A 26367-nucleotide genomic window follows, 5' to 3' on the forward strand; every position below is an offset into this window, starting at 1 on the left:
ATTACATAATATTTGCTGCCAATGGGTGTGTCAGTGAAATTTGTGTGCATGGCACGTGTACTGAAGCCATCCCTTTGCTGCAACCTGCATGAGGTACATGTGTAAATGGAGTAGGCAAACTAGTGGAGTTGGCATTGAAGCGAACTGAGCGGGCTTGCGTTTCAAATTCAAAATGCACGGGCGGGATGAGGCCGATGACTGTTTACAAATGGGCAATGTTGCAACCTGAAGGGGCGGCTAGGGCCATTCAGGCTTAGGAGTTGCAGCATGGGAGCCTCATTTCTTTCCCACCAAGAATCCTCAGTGATCGCAAGTGAGGAATTCTCAAAGGGTTGCGGACTCTCGATGTAGGTTCGTTGCCTTTCCTTAGCATACACCCAACTTAGAAATCTACTGACCCTGATTATTAGTTGATTCACCGTGAAATGCAGGCAGCGGCCGATTTGGAAGCATCAGTTAACCAGGGAGATGAACCTCTAGTTGCGATAAGCGAGACTTCAGGGATTTCCACATTGTCTCTGCATGTGGGCATGGTAAATCAGCTAATACTAGCTTAGATTGTAGCTTACATGCATGGCTAATCTGTTCGCAGTCAGAGCAGGTTAGTGCTGAACTGGGGAAGGAAGATATCCCATCAGAGGAGATCATTGTACAAGGGATTGAAGGGTACCCTGATGCATCAAAAGGGTTCGGGGAGCACGATCCCGCTGCTGCTCAAGTGGGGCTGGAGGTGGATGAAGGCGTGGAGTTGTACTTACCAGATGATGACGACGTTGAGGAGAGCACTGAGCACATCGCTAAATGCTCAAGACTGAACACCTGATTAACTCTTGTGCTAAGTTGAGTCAGAGTAGGCAATGATGCCTTTGCCTTTTATCCGAGTTCTGTACTGAATAATTAGTCGTGTGTACTATGTAGCAGCTAGATCTAGATCAGCAGTAGACTGAGCTGAGTTGTTTGACGCCAAGTACAGACTTCTGTACTTAAAGAAATGCCTCTGCCGTATGAGCCTTATATTATTGATTAAGTTGGTTTGAGAGTAACCGCGTGAGCATGATGTAGCGCATGGGCCCTGTGCGGTCGATTTAATTATGTAGTTGGGAAACCAAGATTGTGTACGGGCATAAATTAATAGCAGGCATGGGATGTCCGGCCTCATAAGCGAGGCATGCATTTTTTGCTGGTTCTGACCAGGTGGGATGGTCCCATAAAATACATGCAAACACTGATTAGCACAGTGCATGCATTGGTTTAGCGAGAAAGGTCAACATGAGTAATATAATAATGTGTTGGTCACCAGTCGTTGCATGTGCATGCATTTGTCCTTACGTACTTTGTGCCAGAGGGAAAGGTCAACAGGAGTGTGCATGAGGGGGGGACTAGAAAACATGCTCTGTCCTTGTCATGTTGCAATTTTCGAGCTGAACCCCCCCCCCCCCCCCCCCCCCCCCCCCCCATTTAGGAACTTTCTATATAAAGGGGTACCTGCATCGTGTCTGCTGGTCCGAAAATATACATGGTGGACACAATAAAGCGGGTATGTGCAGAAGGTGCGGCTAGCATCGGTCCAATATCTGCATGAGTGTTGCATGCAGTTGCACGTCCACGTAAATATTACAGTGGGGAGGGTGATTTGGGAGAAAGCAGTGTGGTGAAAACATGTACCCGAGTTCCAAATTGTTGGAACGGAGATGTTCTGTGGCTCAGGATGGCAAGGCGCAGGTAATTCCCGCCCGTGAATTCTGAAATGAGTGGTGCTGAGAGGCTTCCCAGAGTTTACGTAATAAAAAATGCCCCTGCAGGTAGTAAATACGAAGTGGGAGAGTAGATGGAACAGTGCAGGTGGCGGACACTGGCTTTAACCCCACCCCCATGCCCTCCTCTGCTCACTTCCCCCATGGAGAACAGTGTAGCTCTGTTCTAGGTTTGGAGGTTAGCATAGTCGAAAGGGGAAAAGACGACCAGATCTGCACTGAGCTCCGGTGGCTAGAGGAAGCAGCCAGCTCTTTCTGGTAAGCTTGGACCGGCCCTCCTCTTTCTTCATGCTACTATGGGGCCGGATGTGATCTCGCCTATATTTTTCATGTCGCATTGTCTCTCACCACCGTAGTTTTCTTCGATTTGCTCCGCCCTTCCTTTCTGCTGGCTAATCTAGGTCGCAGTCTTACTCCGGTTGAAGTTTTATCGGCATCGAGCAAGTAGATTAGCTAGGGTCCATTTTGTATGGTCGGCGTTGCATTTTTAGGTGGTAGAAGTCATATCTTACTTGACGCATGATCTCACACGATTTGCCTGCGTCTTTGATGTGTGCAGATCGGCCGATGACGATGGCTAGGCCACTGGGGACACCGAAACGACCACGGTCAGGCAGTCGCACCAGGGGTCGTCCGAAGAAGAAGAGCAGGAGACGCGGAAGCAACGAGATGGTCCTAACCAATGCAAGCAGGCGGGATCAAGCTTACAAATCCACCTTCGCGACGGGGCCTTTCCTAGGGTAAGGAACCTTGTTTTACCATGCAATGGAGCCGACCGGGCTCGCTGGCTTGTTGACCAACAGATATGCCGGGCCGGTAGATAGGGTTTTCATTGCTGACCTTATGGGTAGGGTTAACACTAGAACTAGGACATTAAGAATGCCAGATGGACAAGTCAGAACCATCACAGATGAAGATGCTGTGAGGATCTTGGGCGTACGTGGTCATGGTAGGATCGTGCAATTTGGAACTCCTATGTATAGATCTAGCCTGGTTAAGAAAATCAGGGGGATGCTAGGACTGGGAGGTAGAGGAGGCTTGAAGGTGTCAGACCTTAAGGAAGTCATTAGTAAACTAAACCCTTGTTGCATGAATGGGACAGAGACTATATCATTCACCGTTGCATCCACCCTGCTGGCTGTGTCCACCTTGTTGGGACCAAGGCAATCTGCTACTGCAATACCAGAAGAGATGCTGCCAATTGTCCAAGATCCATGGGCTATAGCGGAGTACAACATTGCACGATACTCTGTAGACCTGATCATGATTTCTGCCGATAGATACCAAGATAACTTGGCGAATGGAGCAGAATTGCTTATGCTAGGTGGCCATTCGCTATTCTTGCAGGCAAGTCAATTTATCATATGGCATTTACACTGCAAGCTGTACTCATTCATATTATTACTGAATCAAATGAGTGACTGACATAGTTGGATTTGTTTTTACAGTATGTTCAGCTGGATTGGGTGGACTATGGGCCTGCGAGCTTACAGTCAAATCTGCTCCCAAGAATTTGTGCTTACTCCAGCCCAATAGTGAGGAAATTGATCCAGCTAGAGAGAGACAACCCAGGATATTACCCAGTAATTGAACTACTACTTCACTGAAATTAGAGTAATATTGTCTAACATACCTGCTGACATTGTTTGCAAAATGCGAAATGGTATTGCAGACCAGGCCTGTAGGCTACATGGTGCAGCGAATATGGATGTGGCACCCTCTAATGGATGGAACAGCTAGTGCAGTAAGTTATAAAAATATGTTGAATACATTTTAACTCCATAGTGAAGTTGGCGATGGAAGAACTGAAATCCTGTATTGCCAAACTTTCAGTTGTTTGCAGGTGATAATGAAGATGCATTGGTTGGACCTGACGATGGCAATGGACGCCTTGGGAGCCGCATTATTCACAGAGTTGTCGAAGATGCTGAAAGAGCAGATGGAGAAGTCACGGTGACTCGGCATGAAGAAGCCATGGTCTCTGGGACTGAATTTGGAAATAATGCGACCCCAGCGCATCAATCAGAAATTTTGCAAATTGCTGTCTGGACTCATGGTTATGTTGTTGAAGAGGTGGGGAGCGACTGCAGCGAACCAACAGGTTAGATAAAAAAGAAAAACTAATGCATGAATATGAGAATACATATTATGTTCGACGAACTGTTAATAAAAGTCTGATGTACTAATGGAATTGATGTTTGCATGAAATACCTTTCCAGTTCCAGAGTATGACACATATGATGAGGCGGATGTGGAAGGAAATCATAATATTTCAGTACAACCTGCCATGAATATTGTCAGCAGAGAAGAATATGTGCAGAACCACAACAATGTTTCAACAGTACTGCTTGAGGCCGAAACAATCTTCACACAGTCCAGATCAAGAAGCCAACAAACTGGTAAGTTCACAGTAAAAAGGTCATGAATTCTAGTTGATGTTGATCCTTGCATGACAAGTATCATAAAGTAGGCATTTCAAATGAATTGATAAAGTGTCGTTCTGTGGCTTTCACAGACTGTGATGGATGTAGTTCAGAAAATGGAATGGAAGGAGAGGTCAATCAGGTTGCGGTCATTCCGGAAGGTGGTGTATTATAGACAAGCTAACATTCACCACCCTTTCTTGAGTGCTTAAGTTGAATGATGGAGTTACCCTGAACTACTGTTTTCTAGACACTCAAGTGGAAGCCGTCAGGGAGCGTGAGCTACCAGTTGTTATCAATGAAGGAGGATATGAAGCCCGGAGGCAGAGCCGCATGGTGCAAATTGATGCAAACGATAGGGGAAAAGCAGCATTGGAGGAAGAGAGTGAATTTGAGTCTTCAGATAGTGATGAAGATGTGAAGACACATTATGAATGCATAGGCCGGAACGCTGCAAGGGTTTTGGAGCGGCAAGGTAAATTAACTCATATATAACACATACTAACGCCATTTCATGTCGGGAGATTGATAACTAATTAAGAAGAACATTTGTCTATAAATGTGCAGAGAAACGAGGTAAGAAAACAGGGGTCCAGTGGCCCCCGGTGATAAGCATACCAAGTAAAGAAGTTGCGTTCTATGATAATTCGTATGTGATTTAGTACATTGCTAATGTTAACCTACGAGAGAAACTAAACGCACTTCAAACAATTGGCAGCGCCTCCGGGAATTGCGCCAGTACAACTAACCGCTAGAAGAGGTACAGAAGCGCGGACAGAAGATAGCACTGTCCCACTGCTTGATTATGCAGGATGTGCACCAGAGAGTAAGACAGATTAATTTAGATACAAATTTACCTTAAATGTAAAGCGCTAGAATGGGTTAGGTTATGAAAAGGAATGTTTGTTTTGTGCAGACCCACCTATAGAACCAACAGGTGTATCAGCCAACACACATGAAGAGACACCTGTCACGCCTGCATATGCAGTAATCGGCAGTGGCGTTCCAGATTCTGCTGAGTACGTGGTCGATCCAGAGGAAAGGGCGGACAACAGCATTCATGCTGGACTCATAACTAGGTTTCTGCAAGCATCTGCCGATATTGAAGGTCAGCCCCGTATTTCGGTGATGAATTTACTTACCTATTTTTGCATGAGAAACAATGTAATTATTGATGGCTCACATATATGAAAAAATGTTTTGTTGGAGCAGCTGAAGCTGTGTTAATGAGAATGGGTGTCCGCGATATGATGGATTCTGTGATGGAGGAAAGTACACATGCCGTCATAGCAACAGCAACGGTAGTTGCAGGGCCATCGTCTCCAGCAAAAGAAAGCAGTGAGGCTTATGATGAGATGCTGGAAAGACACCATGACAGCCTCATAGATGATGATGCTGCACAAAATGAGGAAATGACAGCAGATGGACTGTTTGCATCATCCGTTCAAATTTTGTATGATGTGAATGGTTAGTTAAGCCGCCCTGTCATTACTGAATGTTATAAAACCTCTAGAATAGTCCGTGCTGACATAATATATGTATTTCATGCAGAAATGAAGGTTCCATTCATTGACTTGGTGACAAGCGTTGCTGTAAATGACAATGAAGTCATTGATATAGCATCAGGTGTGTGCGAGATGATGGTAAACTACAGAAATTATCTAAAAATTAAGAACACTAACATATGAAAACTATCAGTTGTTGCAGTGCCATTGATTGACCTAACCATAAGCAGTCCAAACACCTCGGCCAACACAGGGCCAGAGCAAACGGGTATAAATTGTAACGATGGTGTGTCAAATAGAAAAAACCATTGCTTAGGAAATTTAACAAAGTAATTTTGTTGTGGCAGATCGGGCTCCAAGGGTGGGTTACATGAAGACGGAAGATATGGCAGATAACCCGGATAGTGAAGAAGCAGAACGGGAAGGACAAAAAGAGGAAATGCCAGCAAATAGGACAACATGTGAGTTACATGCCAGGCTATCTTAGCAATGACAGTTGATTACGTGTGGTGATAAATAATGAAGATGGTATCTAATTATTCATAGGCAATGAGATCATATCAGACGTTCCTTGCATGAAGTTTCATACTAATATAGATGGTGAGTGATGTTCATGGCTGCATAAATTACATTAAGTAGTTTCGTCGGCTGGATATATTTACCAACTGTATGGGTGGCATACATTGGATCATCACCACCACAAGGGTATCAAACCTTGTCATCGGCATTGCAAACTAGAGGTGTGACAGCTGCGACTTATGCAGCAGGTGATGATACTGTCAGTGTACATAAATAACCGGTGTCCATGATCATAGTAGGTATAATAAAGTTTCGGGAATGTCTGCATGCGCAGGAATAGCTGGAGACGGCATCAGGAGGCGACAGAAGAGGACCGCAAACAGAGGAAGCCAGAACCGCCGACAGAGGATGAGGCTAGAGATATCTAACACACGGACATCAACAAACGAAGGGGCAGACGAACAAGGTAATACTGATAACGAATTAGACAGGAATGAAGGTGGATCTCTAAATGCTTGCGGAAATGCTGGCAATATTGTAATGGCAGAAGAAAGAAATGATGAGTGTCATCAAGGTTGGTTAAGCTAAAAGTTGGACTTATGAAGATCAAAGCTCTTGAACAGTGGCGTAACAATCTAGATTGCATGTATTTGTAGAGACAGAACAAACTGAAGCAGTGGCAGTTGGAAGAGTTCTTCATGACAGCACAGGATATGTCTTCCACAGGAGCACAAGTGTGTAAAATATTATGTGCTGATGATAAAAAGCAATTCAATTGTGACTATACTAATGTACATATTGTATTTGTACCAATCAATCAGGGCAGTCGGGCTAAGTTCGGCAGCAGGGGGTAATCCTGGAGGTGGTGGTAGGCAAGAGCACCATGAAGGTCAGTAAGATCACCTTTTCGTTCATTGAAAAATGAAAACATATGAAGAAAATTGACAAAATTGTAGTGAATAAATTGGCAGGATCCGAACTAAATGAAGCAGTTGCAACTGGAAGAGGTGTTCTCCGTATCAACACGGGATTTGCCTTCCCAGGGATAACAAGTAAGTTAAAACATCAATTATTGGGGATAACCTATGTCTGTACTAACATGTTGCATTCACTACTTGTGATTGTTCCAAACAGTCAGGGAAGTCGGTGAAGGTTCAGGAGTAGGTGCTAATTGTGGAGATGTTGGGCATGAGATGAACACACTGTCTCGAGACGCTGGTCATGAAGGTCCGTAAGCAAAAAAATTGTTATATGATGACGAAGAAACAACCACATTCGTGTGACAATTTGTAGTACATGATTTCCCAGGACTAGAGCAAGTGCCCGTAGGCATAGGTGTTCTTCGTAGAAGCACGGGATATGCATTCCCAAGGATTACTGGTGAGACGATGCAAACTCCTAAGGATGAGTAAAAAATGGGTCATCGATGACATTACATGTCTCCATCATTTGTTGAATTTGCACATGCAGTCAGGGCTGTAGGAGAAAACTCGGCAGCAGTGAATACTACTGGAACTGATCCACATGGTACAGACTTAGAGCCAGCAATCAATCCAAGTTAGTTCACAGTTGGTTAGAATACATACATACATGTGTTAGTCTCAGATGGGTGGTGCAGATGATGTTGTTCTACAGAGGGGTGTAGGAGTGGTTTCAGGCCGAATGAATAGAAACCTGAGGCTGCGTGTTGGCATGGTGAGAATCATAGTGAAGATGGAAATGACTGATAAGGGAGACATATTCCCCAGAAAAGCTGGTCTGAAGCATGAAGAGCCCCTTGCAAAGAATGTTGTAGAATTCTGGGACAAAATGTGCACGAGAAGCTCCAGGAATCGCAGCAGGTAGAGTGAAAGTTGAATTAGAATACAGTGGAAGTAGACAACATTGGTTTATGGGCTGACATGTATTGCGGCCTTGTCCTTTCTTATTTGCAGGAAATGGTACAAACACCGCGAGCCGTACCTGATAGTGATGTCAGGTGAGGACTTTGTTAACGAATTTGGTCCTGGTGGTCATGTAACAACAATCGGTTGAACGGCTGTGTCAAGAATGCTTGTGTACAAGGATGATATGATGTACGGTGATTGGGAGATCAGGTGGCGACACATCTTTGACTTGCGATTTGTGGTGAGTGATTACTTACATGACATCATCGAAGCTCCTTTAAATGATAAATTGCGGTGCTTGCAATAATTTGTTGCGTCTTCGGGCAGCTTGCTCTCATGTATAGGTCATACGATTTGGACTTCGAATTCATGAATACAAGGATGAGTTATGAGGCGCTCGGCTATTGCCTGCAGTGGACAAAGAAGGTATCAACTCGCAATGCATACATATATATATATATATGATGTTTTGTATTCCGCATATGTTCGTACATCATAATTAGCATTTGGTATGTATTAAAAAGACTCACCTATTACTTCGGATATGCAGCTCATGCTACCAGTTCCAATGATGGATAGCTACTCACTATATGTCGTGGATGTCGAGGAGAGGACATTGTTGGTCATGGACCCCTGTGAGACTTCAGAGCCAATGTCAGAGGTGCAGTACAAGCATGAAGACAATGCAAACTTCATTCTAGCAAGACTTCGGCGCTGCATACATGAGAATATCCCTGGTTGGTACATCCCTGCTCAGGGGTGGACAATCAACTACAATGTGAACATGCATGAAAGCTGCGAGATGTATGGTCAAAATGCAATCACTCTAAATGTCGATATTTATTTACTATCCACATTTAACAGTCTGATTGATTTGATGTGATGATGGAGAATGCAGAGAGGACAGCTGGTTGCACATTGTAAACTACAGCAGGAATGACACTGGCCTATATCTTCAGAATGTGCTAACACCGATGAGAATTATACCACACGAATATATTGAAGCCTTGGTTCAACTCTGTAAACAGCTAGTCGAACCTCCCTAATTGTCATGTTCATTATGTGCAGGCGCGCCTTAACTACCTGCGGCAGTCAATTGCATATGAAGTTATCTCCATGAGGGGGAACATGGGAGATCTCCCAGATTTCATGCTTGAGGAAGTCCTGCCATTCTAGGCAGCTACAAGATGAGAGGAAGCATTTTGAAACAGTATTTGTGCGACGGGTGAGAATCTTGTTTGAATATGACGACAACCGCGAATGTTAGTTGCCTCCCCACATGTATGTGGTGTGATAATGGTTCAAACGGTTGACCGGCCGATGAAAACTGAAGACATGTTGGCGCCGATAAAGGTTGCAATTTAGCTTGCACCCACCTCCTGATATGTGCATGTGTGATTGTGACCACTTGTTGGCTTCAATGAATAAGTTATTACCAGATGTATCACGTATGTAGGATTGCCATTTGTGTACTACCCGGCACTAGAAGACTGAAGACATCACGGCATCGAGAATTGGCACAATTGAGCTTGCGCCCCAACTAAAGTGGCGTGTAAGTGATTGTGTTCACTGCATGTATGCCATGTACTAGTTCAAGACAAACCTATTTGTGACATTTATGTAAGAAGACAGTCATGTTTAGGCTGTTCATTGTGTAAGACGTAAGTGTGGACTCCGACAATTAAGTTTGAACCTTACTGTTGTGTGCTAGCAGTTCTGTGATGTTTGGCTTGTGCGTAAACTAATTATGTAGTACAATATGCAATTGATGAATTATGATTTTGCATTACTATGGCATAATGCAATATGGGTATGCCTCTGACATAGTGTGTCTACATCATGGCGAAACATGGCGGGGCAGAGGGTGGGCGAAGCTTTAAGGTTGTTGATTAGATGGAGACTGGAAAATGTGGGATGATAATGTTAGCACAGTCAAGTGTTCCTATCGCATGTTGCATGGTTATTTATCTCGGCATATTAGTAGCAACCCGGGATAACTATAAATTTAAATATATCGAACAAGGCATGTGCTGAGATATGTGACTTGAATTGTCGCCCGGTGCTCAATGCATACATACAATGTGTCTACATGGCCGATGGGTCCTTCTATACCGCGAAGTTTTGATTGAACGAGCTAGCTGTTTTGAGTTGGTAATAAGATGAAAAATGGCACACGCGTCCATGTATGTGAGAAGATGGGCGTGGCATGTGCTCCTCCTCCCATTGCACATATCAGAACCGGGGAGGATGGGGGGGACATGATGTGGATATGCAAAAATAAAAGTATTTGTAGATTTGTTCAGACACATCATAAGAAGTTTAGTACCAACTAATGCTTGGTGCATAACGATAAAACTGAAATGACTGATAGTAAACATGACCTTGGCGCATACATTTGCTACGATGAAATAAGTAGACATATATCTAGGGTGTAAAGTGAAAAAAGAACATAAGGATAGCTCCATGCCAACCGGTAGAGTTTGCTGAGTCAATCTTCCTCAGATATATTGTCCGATGGTGCAAGAAGGCGCCACAGAGCATCACGTGCATGGGGTGAGAAATTTCCCTGCAACTTCATGCACTCGTACAGCGTTTCCCACTTCACCTTCGATATTGTGTGCTGTGTAATGCCACCGGGAGGGGATTTGGTTAGGGCAAAAAAATTCAAAAGGATTCCATGGAAACCGTAGAGAGGAATGTAATTAGGCTCGGTGACATCGATAACAAACCTTGGTGAGGGGCATCTTCAGCTTTTTCCCATCGAAATGGAGGGCAATATGGATGACACAAGCTCCAGTTTCATTACTGCTCAGAGCAAACAGATTTTCATAAGAACCCACTAATGACATTACACGTAATGAGGTAACAGAAAGGGGGTTGGGGAACACAATACCGAGAGAAAATGCTATCAGCAAGTGCGGGGAAGGTGACTTTCCAACCATCTTTCCTCACGGGCCAGCCAGCATAATACTCATTTAAGCAAATGAGCAAGGCATCATGTAACTTCCAAGCTATAATCTCGTCTCTCTGCTGAGTGGTCAGTGGTTGGCTTCTCTTGCTGTACATTGGATCAATAACAAACATGAGGCGGGTTACCATGTCCCAGAAAACTACAATCCATCCTTCGGGCCGTGGGACCGGCGTGAAGAACTGCAAAGAAGAATTGAAGTGTTAGGGGACCAATTAGTTGCCACAGGATAATACAAAAATCAAAGGGTCGGTGCTAGTTTACTCTCATACCAACTGAGCTGATGTGATGTCATATTTGAGTGCGTCGGCACACAATGCTTTCTGGATTGACACCAATGTAGGTAATCATAATCCGATAGTACCATTGTCTGCATTCAGTCAAATCCAATCGTCTGTGCATGGATAAAATAAATGTATATTGAAAAACAAGTTGCCGAAGATGTGGATAGCTATTTACGACTGACCGAAAATTCCGGTTCAGTTGGGTGTCTCCATGTTAAGTATGGGGAGTGTTTGTCTGCTTCCTGATCAGACTGGCAATACCTTCTGATAATGACTGACATCACCTCATGGTCGATTAGCTCATCTTCAACAACCTGGCTTTTCAACGCTGAACCCGTTATTCGTAAGAACCTCGGGTTCTCATGCACAAGAAAATTCCTGAGTATATGGAAAAAGGAGTGTCAGCATAATGGTTAAAGTGTGAATACAGATAATGAATATGCACCATAATAGTCTGGTTTGACATAATCGCCTGCATAGTTCTTCTGGCGGTGACGTAGCAAAGAACCCTTCTAATTGTTGGCAAACATACGTTTGCGGTGGTAGCGGGACAGACCCCTGACCCATGGGTCTGTCTGGAATCCAGATCTGAATACATATTTTCTTCTAGGAAGTCCCTCTGCCTTCTGTCCAAATGCAGTGGTGCTGCCGTCATCCGGCAAGTCAATAAACATTTTGCTGATAGCCTGCAGTGTATGCCTTGCAAACTGAAGTATCTGAGATGTCATTGTTGCGACTGCTCCTTCATCATGTCGTGACCTCTTGTTCTGGAGCCGGCCTGACTGGTCATCGCCATGGATACTCGGTCCAAAGTTGCCATCTGAAAATAGAGTGAAAGTTATCATATGAAATGAACTATTGGCACGGGAGGAAGTCGTTGCAAAAATGCAAAGAAACAAAAACAGGGGATTGCAATGAACAACGATCGAGACCTTTGCATGCAGACATATCGAGCCTGACTCCTGGTATTTTCTGTCCAATCGCAGTCCTTAGTGTATCAACTGGAAATGTATCTACTGCTCTTGCCGGACAGTCAGTAAACCCTCTAGCGGTATAGCAGATGCACCTCTTGCTGATTGATGCCATTAGTTTGTCCACGAATTTGATCATGTCTGCCTGCATATTTGCGCGGGCGGTGTTGATTTCACGCTGGCATTTGGCATTCTGCTCCTTTAGTATAAAACTCAACTCATCCCTAACTTGCAGCACAGAAAGAAAACGACATCAGCAGAATCAGTATAGATGCCATGACTACCACCAGATACAAATGATGGGAAAATCTCAGAAAATACTGAAAAAATTGAATCAACCGTAGCAGCGAATCATACCAGACTGGGGTATCGGCTCCACATGTGCTCTATAAAGTCCATTGGTCCAAGCATAGGTAGTGGTGTATGTACATCCATTAGGTTGCCGGCTGCTGAAGAAGATACATGAGCTGAATCATTCCTGTCGTTCGTGAACTTGCAAACATCTTCCTCCATATTGCCGCCTTCAACTGGCTGGTTGGAAGTTCTCTCAGTGCAATCAGCAATGTTGCAACGAGCATAGCATAGATCAGTACCCTGACGAATCTACCATGGATACATATGAAACACATTTATTATGATGAGGGCGAAATCAATAAACAATGTTCACCAAACCATAGTAAGATGCCATGGTTACCATGCATTTCGAGTAGGACGTAGGGCCCTTCCCAATGTCAGTCGCCATTGTTATCATGTTCTTGATGTTGGTCTGATCAAAGTCACTAATGCGAGGAAGAACATTGTGGTTCTTGTTGAAAATTCCAAGGTCGACATTGTCAAGGAAGAAAATCTACATGAAAAGGTTGTTAATATGGGATCGATGTGAATGAAAAATGCATGACATATATCATTACAAATGATGTGAGGAACCATGTCGATGAGAGGACAAACCTGGAAAAACAAGTGGCAACCAACCAGATTGGTGTTCATATTGTTGTCCATCATATCATTCTTAAGCCGCCGGACTGCCTCAAGCAAGAACTCAAGTACAAACTCACACCAATTGAATTGTGATATGTTCTCCGTATTTGCCAACGCACCCCAGTAGTCTATGGTGCCATAATCATGTTTTGTTCTAGGTACCAGCACATGGCCCATAACAAAAATGACAAATGCAATCTGAAAGCAATCCTTCTCCATCTTGCTGGAAGCCTCGGATATGTCACGGAGAAGGAATTCCTCGGCCGCACGCAGGCTATGCACTCCCGTCCTGTCCATCCCTAGCGTCCTCTTTATGAATGTTACCGCTTCTGGCTTGATGAAACCATCGCGCCCTTTAACACTCCAGTGTCCACACGGGATGCCAAAAACCTTGTGGATGTCTTCCGCAAAAAACTTTAGTATCTTCGTTTCTGACAGAACAATCGCTCGAGGCTCAACGCAGACCTTGCTCATAGTCCAGGCGCTAAACTTAAGATTAAGCTTCTGGAGCAAGGGTAGCTTTAGCATTCCTCCAAACCCAATTTCAGTAATGAGCCACCGCTTGTATTCGTCAAATGTCTGGATTACTTCTACTGCCTTTCTGACTGAAATTCGAGAAGTTGGAGCAGGAGATGCCTGTTCTTCATTAGCTTGTTGTGGCTGTCCATGAATGTTGTCATCAACTGCATCCCCAGAGGCTGCGGCCCCATCACAACTTCCGGCGTCAGACATGATTCCTACCAATATGAAAACTTTGATTTTGAGTGAGCTTCAACGAATGTAGGCTAGAATATGATAGATGGAGTGCTTGTGCTAAAAAACATGGAGTGAAATCATCTGTACATGTGTGGCCCCTCATGGCTGACGAACTATGCTGGACTGAGCATGATTACTAGATAATCAGATTGCCAGGTGAGGCATGTAGATACTTTTGGGATAAACAGGAGTGTGACTGAACTTGATTAATTCATGCGGTGAAGAGCGTGATTACAGCCCAAATTATGACTGGTGGTTCGAATAACTACATGCGGATCAGGATACAATAGACAAACAGTTGTGAGGCACCACGAAATTACAGATCGACTGGGGCGACAGATCCATCTTTTCTGATCTAGCGCAAATTTGAATACCTACTGTGTAGATTTCTCGGGTCATAGGCGTGCGCCGATGAGGGGAGGCGAGGGGGGGAGGAAGGGGATTGAATAATACCTGTGGATCTCCCCCGCCGGAATGGTTACGTCGTGGGCCAAATCACCGGCGACTTGGCTTGAGAGTGTAGCTGAAACGGGGGCAACCGAGACACAGGGCTGGTATGAGGGCTGTTGGGTGGGTGCGGGCTGGTGGGTGGAGATAAGGTCAGGAAAAATCTAGATCAGCGGGGTAGGTGCAATAATTTATTGCGCCCAGCGGTCATGCCGCTGACAGCGCCTGTCAGTTCCAATTTATATAGTAAACGAACTTGTTCCCACAGAGATAATTATGATATATTAGCTATAGAAAAAAGATCATGCATTAGTGCTGCTGCCCAATTGATAAGCTGGTCGGGGCAAAAATAAATATCTGAACATTAATTGATTGCTCATTGCATGTCACATATCTTAACGACGGTCTTAGGGAAGAACCAGAGTCAAATCTCATTACCAACCACTGGGATACAAAGTACACGCTTCCGGATTCTCATTACCAACCACTGCAATACAAAGGACGCACTAACTGATTCCGATTACCAACGACTGGGTTACAAAAGACACACTTCACACTTCCTAATCATTATTTCTAGTCTGGCAACAAGACCAAGACCACCGTCTACCTGCTAAGGAGTGACGCTACTTTCAGCAACGCCAAGAAAATAAGGACACCCACAAAGAGTATGGCAGCACCCAAGAACACAAGAACACGTAGCGCGGCGACGGAAGAGCCTGCTTGATTAACCCTGATGGCTTGGCCTACGGCTGGAACACTGCGCTGCTGCTCGACCACACGGACTCTGCGGTTCATAACCGATCCGGCCTGGCTGCTGCCGTATCCTGTCTGTTGTGCCGTCCCCAAATGAAAGCTTAACTCTGCAATGTACTCCTCCTTGGTCCTCATGTAGTTGCAGATTCCAGACTGCAAGAACAAATCAAATCGGGCATTAAAACTAACAAATCAAATCGGGCATTAAAACTCGATGTGCTAGCTGATCCGAATGGCACACGAATACTTAGATGAACGACTGGAGAATGGATTGTACTCACATCCTTGTTGACACACTTGTAGAACCGAATGCCTGCATTCTGCCACGCCCGAGCAATCCAGGTGAAGATCCTACCGCCGCACTAAGGGCAGCTGATTAGCGGCGGGAGTTGCTCGAAGCCGCTTGAGGATGACGATGCAGACATGCTCTTCGGAAGGATTTGTGTCCCTAGTCTGGATTAGTTCGCTCAGAAGATCTGCCTGGGGGAGGAATGGGTGGACTTGTATATGAAGAAGGATGAGTGCGAGTAGGTGCGCTGGAGAAGATTGGTACCTACCACCGGTGCTGCCATAAATGAGCAAAACGGCTCCTTTGGACCAGCTTCCGTGAGAAAACGGTTCGCCCCGTCTAGTCCAGTCTGATCCGCCATCCCACTGACTGACGGGCGATCAACTCCTCCATGAGCTGCCCGACGTCGTCGTACGACGACCCGCCCTTCTCTACCGCGCCCCTCGCCATCACGCCGAGCTCCTTTGCCTTCTTCCGCATGGCGGCGCCGTCGCCCTCCTCCCCCATCACTTTCCGGATGGATTCCGCGATCGCCTCGCCGGCGATCACCCGGTGGGTCTCCACGCTTGGCGCGTACTCCTCGGCGCCGACGCCCACGCCCACTCCGAGCACCTCCACGACCAGCTTCTCGTTGTAGAACTGGTCGACGTACTGCGGCCACGTCACCATCGGGCATCGGCACGCCCGCGTTCACGGCCTCCAGCGTTGAGTTCCAGCCGCAGTGTGTAACGAACCCGCCGATGGCAGGGTGGTTCAGGATGAGCACCTGCGGCGCCCAGCCTCGGACGATGTACCCACGGTTCGTCGTCGGGAACCCGACTGGCTTACACGGATCCGAGGATGCGCCGGCGGGACGTGGATTTTTAGAGCATATGCACCCAGGCCCTCCTATCCTAACTCTTCAATATTGCTTTAAGATCCGTGCGACACAACTAAGTTTCTATATGAAATTTTCTCTTTTTTGCTTTTCCCACATAGAACATATCTTAAAGTTCAAACCTATGCAGGATGGCAAATCTTTCTAACTAGAATCTAGGATAAATCTTTCAGAATTTTTTGTCCGACATAAATATTAAAAATATGATTTTTTAATCAAACAAAACGTATTTTGTATATTTATGTTTGACAAAAAAATCTGTACGATTTATCCTAGATTCTATTCAGAAAGCTTTGTCACGCCGCATAGGTTTGAACTTCAAGATATATTCTATGTGGGAGAAACAAAAAAGAGAAATATATTTGCACGAATCTTAAAGCAAAAAATGGATGGCTAGATAGAGAGGGCCTGGGTGCATATGCTCTAAAATATATTTTCGGCCGGCGCCGTCATTAGCGATGACCCACACGAAGTTCTTGCCGGAGAGGTCGAGGCCGCGGGCGAGCTCCCGCATCTGCTCCGCCGAGAAGCTGGTCATCGAGCCAAAGGAGACGTACACCACCGAGCTGGCCGGTTTCGCGTCGAGCCACCGCAGGCAGCCGGCGGCGTCCGCCGAGAGCGCGCCAGCGACGGCGCCTCTTGACCCCACGTCCTCCAGGCTGCCACTGGCGAGCCCGACCGGCCCGACGAGCCACACGCGGCGGCGGAGCTGCGTGGCACGGTAGTGCTCGGCGTAGCCCGGTTCCAGCTCGCGGAAGCTGTTGAAGATCTCGCCGTAGCTCGACCGGTCTGCGTCGTTGGCGAGATGGAACTTCGCCCACTGACGCGGCCGCTTCACGGGGTCCATCGTCTGGCTCCGCTTGTGCTCGACCCGAGGCGGCAGGCCAGGCAGGGAGACGACGGCGGCGGGATCATCGGAGCACGACTCGAACGGGTTGCCCCGGAGCACGGTCTCGGTGCAGGCACGGGCGAACATGCTGGTGCCGAGGAACGCGATGCGCGGGAGGCCGTGCTCCGCGGCGGCGTTGGCGGACCAGTGGAAGATGATGTCGGAGACCACGGCGTCGATGTCGGCGTGGTGGTTGGACAAGAACCGGCGGAACGGCTCCCGCAGCAGCTCCGCCGTCTGAATGTGTAAGATGTGGTGGAAGCGTTCCTATTCCCGATGGAAGCCGCGTGTGTTTATTTATGGAAGACAGGAACAGCCCCTGTCGTGACGTACAAGTCTACGATGATCGCTAGGACTCATCTATACATGAGGAATCAGAATAGGAAACGAGAAGAAGAGATAGAGAGAAGGTTAGATTACAACAGGTTAAATGGTATTCTAACAGCTTCCCTTAATCTAAACTACCCTATATTTAAATTTTTCTTAAACTCCTCAAACGGTTTTGCTGGAAGAGCTTTAGTAAACCCATCTGCCACTTGATCCTTGGATGGAATAAAGCGTATCTCCAACTTCTTTTCAGCAACCCTTTCTCGTACAAAGTGAAAGTCTATCTCAATATGCTTAGTTCTGGCATGAAAGACTGAATTAGCACTCAAATAAGTAGCAGCCGAATTGTCACACCATAGACATGAGATACGACGTTGCTTCACTCCCAATTCCTCAAGCAAAGATTCAAGCCAAATAATTTCAGCAGTAGCATTTGCCAATGACTTGTATTCAGCTTCAGTACTTGACCTTGACACAGTTGCTTGTTTCCTGGCACTCCATGAAATAAGATTAGAACCAAAGAAAACAGCAAAACCTCCTGTTGATTTTCTATCATCACTGCAACCTGCCCAATCTGCATCAGAGAAAGCACTAACAAGTGTAGAATTTGAACGTCTGATTTGTAGTCCCAATCCTACAGTGTGCTTAACATACCGTATGATTCTCTTAACAGCTGTCCAATGAACTAAGGTAGGAGCATGCAGATATTGACATACTTTGTTAACAGCAAATGAAATATCTGGTCGTGTCAAGGTTAAGTATTGCAAAGCTCCAACCGCACTTCTGTATCTAGTGCTTTCTTCCTCTTTAAGGGGCTCTCCTTCATGTGCTGACAATTGTTCTGAAGAGGATAATGGTGTAGGTGAAGGTTTGCAGTCCTTCATTCCCATCCGAGCCAAAAGTTCAGTGGCATATTTTTCCTGTTTCAACATTATGCCATCTTGAACCTTCTTAACTTCAATGCCTAGAAAGAAGTTCAAATCACCAAGATCCTTTAAGGCAAATTCTGAACTCAGGTCACGCAAAAGAGCATCAGTCGCATTCTTTGAAGAACTTGCAACTATAATATCATCAACATATATGAGCACAAAAATAACAGTATTTGCATTGTTATATATAAAGAGAGACGTGTCAGCCTTTGATGCAGTAAAACCAAGATGTTTCAATTGCATACTCAACCTGGAGTACCATGCTCTAGGTGCTTGTTTCAAACCATAGAGAGCCTTATCAAGTTTGCACACATAGTGAGGTTTTTGCCTGTTTTCATAACCTGGTGGTTGTCTCATGTAGACCTCCTCTTCCAGAACATCATGCAAAAACGCGTTCTGCACATCTAGCTGTCTTAAACTCCATCCCCTAGATATAGCAATAGCTAGCACAATTCTTATAGTTGCAGCCTTACAACAGGACTGAAGGTATCCTCATAATCAATGCCATAACGTTGTTTAAAGCCTTTAGCAACAAGACGTGCCTTATACCTGTCAATGGATCCATCTGCCTTTCTTTTGATTCTGTACACCCACTTGCAGTCAATGATATTCTTTCCTTCTTGATTCGGTACGAAGTGCCAAGTCTTGTTTCTCATGAGTGCACTGTACTCTTCATCCATGGCATTTTTCCACCTTTGATCTCGTAATGCATCATCCAATCTTGTTGGTTCACCTGAAACACACAACATGCCATATGGTATAGTACCATTGTTCCGCACCTTAGGGTTTTTTATACCTTTCTGCAACCTAGTCATAACTCTTGATGCGGCAGGTTGAGATTGGACATGTTTTTGTTCTTGGGGTTGAACTGATCTGGTTGTCGCAGAAGATCCTGGAGAAGTTTCAGAACTTGTCGCAGAAGATCCAGTAGCCATCGATGTGGCCACTGCGTCTGCAACCGCCGATCCGTCCGCCGCAGAAGATCCTGTGCCTGGCAACACTGTCGGTTGCATGCACGACCCGTGCGCCACGCCTGTTGGCTGCATGCGCTGAGTGCGCTCGCGCTGCGAGGGAGAATCTCCTTGTGATGACGTGTCGGGCGCGGGGTGGCTCGCTGTAGCCTGGCCCTCCTAACTGGCCGGCCCGTGATCCAATGGAGATCTGCGCGCGTGATCCAAAGGAGATCAACATACAGGAGTTTCAGGTGCTGCCATATCCTCTTCGTACGCCGCGTCAGCTTCATCTTGTTCTTCCACATGAAATATAGCATCATCTTGAGCCAAATTTTGATCATGTTGATCATTTTGGGCGCCGTTTCTTCAGGGACCTGCACATGTGCAATAGAAGAACCGGTTCCAGTAGGAATATTATCATATTGGTTAGCACAATTGTTTCCCCCGTGATCAAAATCTCGAAGTGTGGATGGAAGAAGAAGAATTTCCTGACGAAGAAGGGCTCCGGCATTTGGATGTAAAGATTCGAACGGAAATGCCGACTCGTCAAAGACAACATCTCGAGATATATAGACTCTACCCGTCGGCACATCAAGGCACTTGACCCCTTTATGCATAGGACTATAACCTAGAAAGACACATCTTTTTGAACGAAACGCAAGCTTGCGTGTGTTGTATGGCCTTAGATTCGGCCAACATGCACATCCAAAGACTCTGAGAGACTTGTAATCTGGTTTAACACCAAAAAGACGTGTGATGGGATTTTCAAAGTTTATGACTTTGCTAGGACGAATATTTATGAGGTATGTGGCTGTGAGAAAAGCTTCATCCCAAAACTTAAGTGGCATGGAAGCATTTGCTAGCAATGCCAGTCCTACTTCAACAACATGACGATGTTTTTGCTTATCGGAACCGTTTTGCTGATGAGCGTGGGGGCAAGACACATGATGTGAAATTCCAATCTTTTGGAAAAAAGAATTTAGCTTCTCATACTCACCACCCCAGTCGGTTTGCATAGCAAGTATTTTTTAGTTTAATTGATGTTCAACAAGATTTTGGAAATTGAGAAATACTTGGAACACATCAGACCGCTTCTTTAGCAAATAAATCCAAGTGAACTTACTATAGTCATCAATGAAGCTAACATAATAAGAAAATATACCGACTGAAGTAGGGGCTGGCCCCCACACATCTGAAAAAATAAGTTGTAATGGAGCAGTGGATACACTTGTAGAGATGGGGTATGGTAATTGATGACTTTTAGCTTGCTGACAAGCATCACAAATTAACTCTACACTAGACTCAAACGGAAGTTTATTTCTACTAAGGACATGTTGAACAATGACTGAAGAAGGATGACCCAAACGACTGTGCCACTTTGCCGAGGAAGGTTTGGTGACACTCCATGCTTGCTTATTCGACCATGATGAAGGTGATGATGATATAAGCGGATACAAGCCTCCCTCACACTTTCCTCTAAGAATGACTCTCCTCGTTGCCAAGTCCTTGATCACAAAGGAATGAGGATAAAAAATTATGAGAACATTATTGTCAAGAGCAAAGCGATGAACAGAGACAAGATTCTTTGATGCTTGGGGAACATGAAGAACATTATTTAGATGTAGATCTTTTATGGGAGTTTTAACAATTGAGTTACCAACATGAGTAATATCCATACCTGTTCCACTTGCCGTGTGTATTTGATCACCACCATGGTACCTTTCTCGCATGGTTAACTTGTCGAGCTCCCCTGTGATGTGTTCGGTGGCTCCTGAATCTGCATACCAATTTGTGTCTATCCCATAGGAGTTGGTGATGTGATTTGCCGCCTTCTTCTTCTCTTCTTGATCTTCCTCATAGCGCCACCAGCAGGCTCTTGCCCCGCCGGGATGGAAATTGTAACAGATCTGGCACTCTGGGTAGTCTCCTTCTTGTTGTTGATGTTGTTGTGGTTGCGGCCGAGGACGCTGTTGATGGCCTCTGCCACGAGTAGGAGAGGGAGAAGGGCGGTTCCCACGACCGCGTCCCCCTCTTTTACTTCGCCCACGGCCTCCTCTGCCGCGGTACTGACCTCGCCCTCTGTAGATGGCGTTTGCTGATGAACGAAACCCTGCTGGTCCATCACGTAGCATCTCCATCCTTTGATCAAAGGCAGAGATTTGCGAGAAGAGTTTGTCAATGGTGATGGAGTTCTTGATGGCGCCGACTGCTGCAACGACGGGATCGTAGTCCCGATCAAGACCAGCGAGGATGTAGTCAACCATCTCTGGATTGCTCACAGGGCGCCCAGCCGCGGCAAGCTCGTCGCCGAGGCTCTTCATCTTGGCGATGAAAGCATTGCTTGACATGCTGCCCTTCTTGGTGTTGGAGATAGTGATTCGCAGATTGGTTATCCTGGACTAAGATTGCGAGGCGAATAATGTCGTGAGAGCAGTCCAGAGGTCGAAGGTATTCTCCTTACCAATGACCTGTGCAAGAATTTCTTGCGAGAGCGAATTCAGCAGGTAGCTCAGAACATGTTGGTCCTTCGAAAGCCACGGCCCATACAAGGGATTTGGCCCTATCGCCGTGGTCTTGTCAGCTTGCTCGATCTGCGCTGTTTTTGGCGGTGCGGCGTCGCTGCCGTCTAACAGGCCGGTCACCTGCGCACCTCGCAGGGCCGGCAAGACTCGCGCCTTCCAGAGGAGGTAGTTCCCCCTTGTCAGCCTCTCGGTTGGTGGAGCACCGAGATTGAGGCAGGTAGCACTCGAGGAGGACGCCATGGTACGATCGATAGCGAGAGATTCGTTTTTCTGTATCGCTAGATGTTGTGGAAGAGCGTGGCTCTGTATACCATGTAAGATGTGGTGGAAGCGTTCCTACTCCCGATGGGAGCCGCGTGTGTTTATTTATGGAAGACAGGAACAGCCCCTGTCATGACGTACAAGTCTACGATGATCGCTAGGACTCATCGATACATGAGGAATCAGAATAGGAAACGAGAAGAAGAGATAGAGGGAAGGTTAGATTACAGAAGGTTAAACGGTATTCTAACAGAAAGAACCTGTCATGGATGTCCCTGGACGTACCGAGGTCCGTCTGCTCTGGGAGGCCAGCGGGAGACCGACGTCAGGGAAAGGCACGACGGAGATGGAGATCGGGGTGTCGACAGCGCTGTTGTTGTTCGCGCGGTCGACAACGGAGCGGATGGTGGAGGCTTGGACGGGCGTGGTGAGGACGGTGCACCTGACGCCGCGAGCGATGAAGAGTGCGGCAATGTCGGCCATGGGGATAAGGTGGCCAGGAAGGAGGAAACAGAAGAAGAGGATGTGCAGCGGCGGCTCGTCGTGGTCCTTAGTTGGCGCCATGGCTGCCACCCGGGAAGGTTGCGCAGATCTTCCGTTCCTGTAGGTAGAGAGAACGGACCGGATGCTCGCAAAAATGCTAGACATACAAAGATTTACAAGCTTTACAAGCTCTTTCCATCTAACAACCAATCACAAACCTCTCCCCCCCCTGATTTTTAGGGGGGTAGGCCATCCCGCTCACTTGTTGATCAATAAAAACTAACCCATCTGTAAAAGCCTGTAAATTGTTTGTACGTGTAGCATTGCCGGGATGCTCGTGAGTGGTAATCACAGTTGGAAATATGAAGAGATCATCTTGTCTATTTATATAGGAGCTGCCTTGTACATCACGTGCATAGGCTTGTACAACACGTACACAATAATTAGATGAATCTCTCACTGATACAAGTGATCCTAGGATCTCCTATACATGACAACTACTGATTACATCAGATCATATACCGGATATGCTAGGAGATATTCTCGCTAACATTCCCCCTCAATCTCAATCACCCACAAGGTTGAGATTGCATCGTAATTTCTCCAACATGATCTTTATAGCAGGTTTAGTGAAAGCATCTGCCACTTGATCACTGGAGGACACAAAATGGACATCCAATGCTCCTTGCGCCACTTTTTCTCCGACAAAGTGGAAATCCACCTCAATATCCTTTGTCCTTGCATGAAATACTAGATTTGCACTCAGGTAGGTGGTGCCTAAATTATCACACCATAGCCGGTGGTCGTGGTAGGGATACTCCCAGTTCCCTAAGCAAAATTTGCAACCAAGTAGCTTTAGTTGCGCCTGCACAATTTGCAAGGGCCTTGTTTTCTGTCTCAGTACTAGATCGAGAAACTGTGGGTTGTTTCCGAGCACTCCATGAAATTAGCTAGGTTGGGTCCAAAGCAGACCACAAAACCTCCCGTGGAGCGTCTGTCATCGGCACATCTGGCCCAGTCAGCATTCATGAAGACACTGTAGGATCGAAAGTATGTCTAGAGGGGGGTGATTAGACTACTTGACCAAATAAAAACTTAACCTTTTCCCAATTTTAGTTCTTGGCAGATTTTAGCTAATTTAGGACAAGTCAAGCAATCATCACATAATTCAAGCAAGCATGCAAAGAGTATCTAGGCAGCGGAAAGTAAAGCATGCAACTTGCAAGAATGTAAAGGGAAGGGTTTGGAGAATTCAAACGCAATTGGAGACACGGATGTTTTTCCCGTGGTTCGGATAGGTGGTGCTATCCTACATCCACGTTGATGGAGACTTCAACCCACGAAGGGTAACGGTTGCGCGAGTCCACACAGGGCTCCACCCAAGGGTAACGGTTGCGCGAGTCCACACAGGGCTCCACCCACGAAGGGTCCACGAAGAAGCAACCACCCACAAAGGGTCCACGAAGAAGCAACCTTGTCTATCCCACCATGGCCATCGCCCACACAGGACTTGCCTCACTAGCGGTAGATCTTCACGAAGTAGGCGATCTCCTTGCCCTTACAAACTCCTTGGTTCAACTCCACAATCTTGTCGGAGGCTCCCAAGTGACACCTAGCCAATCTAGGAGACACCACTCTCCAAGAAGTAACAAATGGTGTGTAGGTAATGAACTCCTTGCTCTTGTGCTTCAAATGATAGTCTCCCCAACACTCAACTCTCTCTCATAGGATCGGACTTAGTGGAAAGAAGATTTGAGTGAAAAGCAACTTGGGAAGGCTAGAGATCAAGATTCATATGGTAGGAATGGAATATCTTGGTCTCAACACATGAGTAGGTGGTTCTCTCTCAGAACATATGAGTTGGAATGGTGTGTGTGTTCTGATGGCTCTCTCCACGAATGAAGAGGAGGTGGAGGGGTATATATAGCCTCCACACAAAATCCAACCGTTACACAGTTTTCCAATCTCGGTGGGACCGAATCAATAAGCTCGGTCGGACCGAAAATGTAAACCTAGTGACCGTTAGTGATTTTCGGTGGGACTGACATGCAACTCGGTAGGACCGATATGGTTAGGGTTTGGGCATAACGTAATCTCGGTGAGACCGATTACACAAACTCGGTGAGACCGAATTTGGTAATTAGCTAACCAGATAGTTGGTCAGGCAAACTCGGTGGGACCGATTTGCTCTTTCGGTGAGACCGAGTGGAACTCGGTGAGACCGAAAAGTTACAAAGGGGAAACACTGAGTTTACATTGCAATCTCGGTGGGACCGATTCGCTCTTTCGGTGAGACCGAAAAGTTACGAAAGGGAAACAGAGAGTTTGCAACCCCATCTCGGTGAGACCGAGATCCTTATCGGTAGAACCGAATTGCTAGGGTTTGGCAGTGGCTAATGACAAGTGAAACTCGGTGGCACCGGATAGGAAGAATCGGTAGGACCGAGTTTGGCTTAGGGTTTAGGTCATATGTGGATATGGGAAAGTAGTTGAGGGTTTTGGAGCATATCACTAAGCACATGAAGCAAGAGGCTCATTAAGCAACACCTCATCCCTCCTTGATAGTATTGGCCTTTCCTAAAGACTCAATGTGATCTTGGATCACTAAAATATAAAATGAAGAGTCTTGAGCTTTGAGCTTGAGCCAATCCTTTGTCCTTAGCATTTTGAGGGTTCCACTTTCACATCCATGCCATGCCAATCATTGAGCTTTCCTGAAATAATCATCTTGAAATAGCATTATCTCAATGAGCTATATGTTGTTATGAATTACCAAAACCACCTAGGGATAGTTGCACTTTCAATCTCCCCCTTTTTGGTAATTGATGACAACATATAGATCAAAGCTTCGACAAATGATAATAAGCATGAAATATATCGTCGCTTTGAGAAGTATGTGATAAGTAAGAGCTCCCCCTAAATTTGTGCATATTTAAAATTTGCTTTGGACTGCAAATGCACAAAGAGTTAGAGTCATGGGTTACTCTTCCATGTCACATATATCTTGGTGGAGCGCTTAAAATGATAAGAATGAAATACATGCACTCATCACCAATAGTGAATGATCACACAAGATAGATAGGATAATAGCAAGCATTAAGTGTAGCTTATGATCAAACACATGATCATCAATGTCTCACAAGCATAGTATCTCAAGCACGCAAAAGCAAACAAGTTCGAAAAACCACCAAATAAAGCAAGAGAGAAAAGCAACACTCTCTCTCTCGAAGCCTATGATCTATACATCTTCTCCCCCTTTGGCAACAAGTTACCAAAAAGTTCCTAGAAAATGCATAGCACTAGATCGACGCTCAGGCTTGATCTTCAGGTGGTGGTGGAGTCCGGATCACTCCAAGGACGAAGGCTTCGGTAGATGCTGAAGTAGACGCTGGAGTTGGAGCTGAAGTAGGTGCTGGAGTTGGTGGAACTGAGGCTGTAGCTGGTGCTGAGGTGGTGGCTCTGGTGTCAGCAACTGGCATGACAGATGACCTCGGGCCTCTTGGCACTCTGGCAAAGGCATGAGTGATAGTCCTGCCTCTCCTCTCCTGCATGTCCTCCTGGAGCTGCTCCACTGCAGACTGAACTTCCGTTAC

At 45.9% G+C, this 26367-nt stretch overlaps 3 protein-coding genes, 1 long non-coding RNA gene and 1 pseudogene across 26 annotated transcripts; 3 read left to right on the forward strand and 2 right to left on the reverse strand.

The window, feature by feature from the left end:
- The first annotated feature begins 1901 nt into the window (after positions 1-1901).
- LOC123062559 (uncharacterized) lies at positions 1902-3008 on the forward strand. The gene is made up of 3 exons (XR_006429770.1): positions 1902-2012; positions 2314-2494; positions 2857-3008. It is a non-coding gene; the product is annotated as an uncharacterized lncRNA (long non-coding RNA).
- A 116-nt stretch (positions 3009-3124) lies between these two features.
- LOC123062554 (uncharacterized) lies at positions 3125-14707 on the reverse strand. Of its 22 annotated transcripts, XM_044486136.1 has the most exons (15): positions 14498-14707; positions 13259-14025; positions 13005-13157; positions 12668-12913; positions 12272-12534; positions 11785-12159; positions 11522-11717; positions 11328-11425; positions 10981-11237; positions 10817-10892; positions 10559-10707; positions 8618-8728; positions 8345-8495; positions 3966-4036; positions 3125-3838 (listed from the first exon to the last, which is right to left on the reverse strand). In XM_044486136.1, exons 2-5 carry the CDS (start codon positions 14018-14020, stop codon positions 12529-12531), a joined length of 1167 nt encoding a protein of 388 aa, XP_044342071.1. In that variant the 5' UTR covers positions 14021-14025; positions 14498-14707; the 3' UTR covers positions 3125-3838; positions 3966-4036; positions 8345-8495; positions 8618-8728; positions 10559-10707; positions 10817-10892; positions 10981-11237; positions 11328-11425; positions 11522-11717; positions 11785-12159; positions 12272-12528. The 22 variants fall into 22 exon arrangements, with proteins under 22 accessions (XP_044342071.1, XP_044342067.1, XP_044342065.1 ...); XM_044486132.1 differs by having other exon boundaries at positions 8618-10707; positions 11601-11717; positions 11872-12159; positions 12272-12538; XM_044486130.1 differs by having other exon boundaries at positions 8618-10707; positions 11328-11449; positions 11601-11717; positions 11872-12159; positions 12272-12538.
- On the forward strand, positions 5150-6187 carry LOC123062557 (uncharacterized). The gene is made up of 5 exons (XM_044486137.1): positions 5150-5285; positions 5390-5644; positions 5729-5803; positions 5876-5950; positions 6030-6187. The coding sequence occupies exons 2-5, from the start codon at positions 5404-5406 to the stop codon at positions 6167-6169; spliced, it is 531 nt and encodes a 176-aa protein (XP_044342072.1). The 5' UTR covers positions 5150-5285; positions 5390-5403; the 3' UTR covers positions 6170-6187.
- On the forward strand, positions 6522-8304 carry LOC123062558 (uncharacterized). 2 transcript variants are annotated; one of them, XR_006429769.1, is made up of 5 exons: positions 6522-6935; positions 7023-7090; positions 7173-7428; positions 7510-8042; positions 8136-8304. XR_006429769.1 is itself a non-coding variant. In XM_044486139.1 (5 exons), the coding sequence occupies exons 1-4, from the start codon at positions 6991-6993 to the stop codon at positions 7611-7613; spliced, it is 378 nt and encodes a 125-aa protein (XP_044342074.1). In that variant the 5' UTR covers positions 6967-6990; the 3' UTR covers positions 7614-8042; positions 8136-8299. The 2 variants fall into 2 exon arrangements, 1 of the variants encoding a protein (XP_044342074.1); XM_044486139.1 differs by lacking the exon at positions 6522-6935 and having other exon boundaries at positions 6967-7090; positions 7173-7253; positions 7336-7428; positions 8136-8299.
- Positions 14708-14898: 191 nt separating the features above from the next.
- On the reverse strand, positions 14899-22855 carry LOC123057036 (scopoletin glucosyltransferase-like; annotated as a pseudogene).
- Positions 22856-26367: the final 3512 nt, after the last annotated feature.

Source organism: Triticum aestivum, chromosome 3A, assembly GCF_018294505.1.
Source record: "Triticum aestivum cultivar Chinese Spring chromosome 3A, IWGSC CS RefSeq v2.1, whole genome shotgun sequence".
Taxonomy (NCBI): domain Eukaryota; kingdom Viridiplantae; phylum Streptophyta; class Magnoliopsida; order Poales; family Poaceae; genus Triticum; species Triticum aestivum.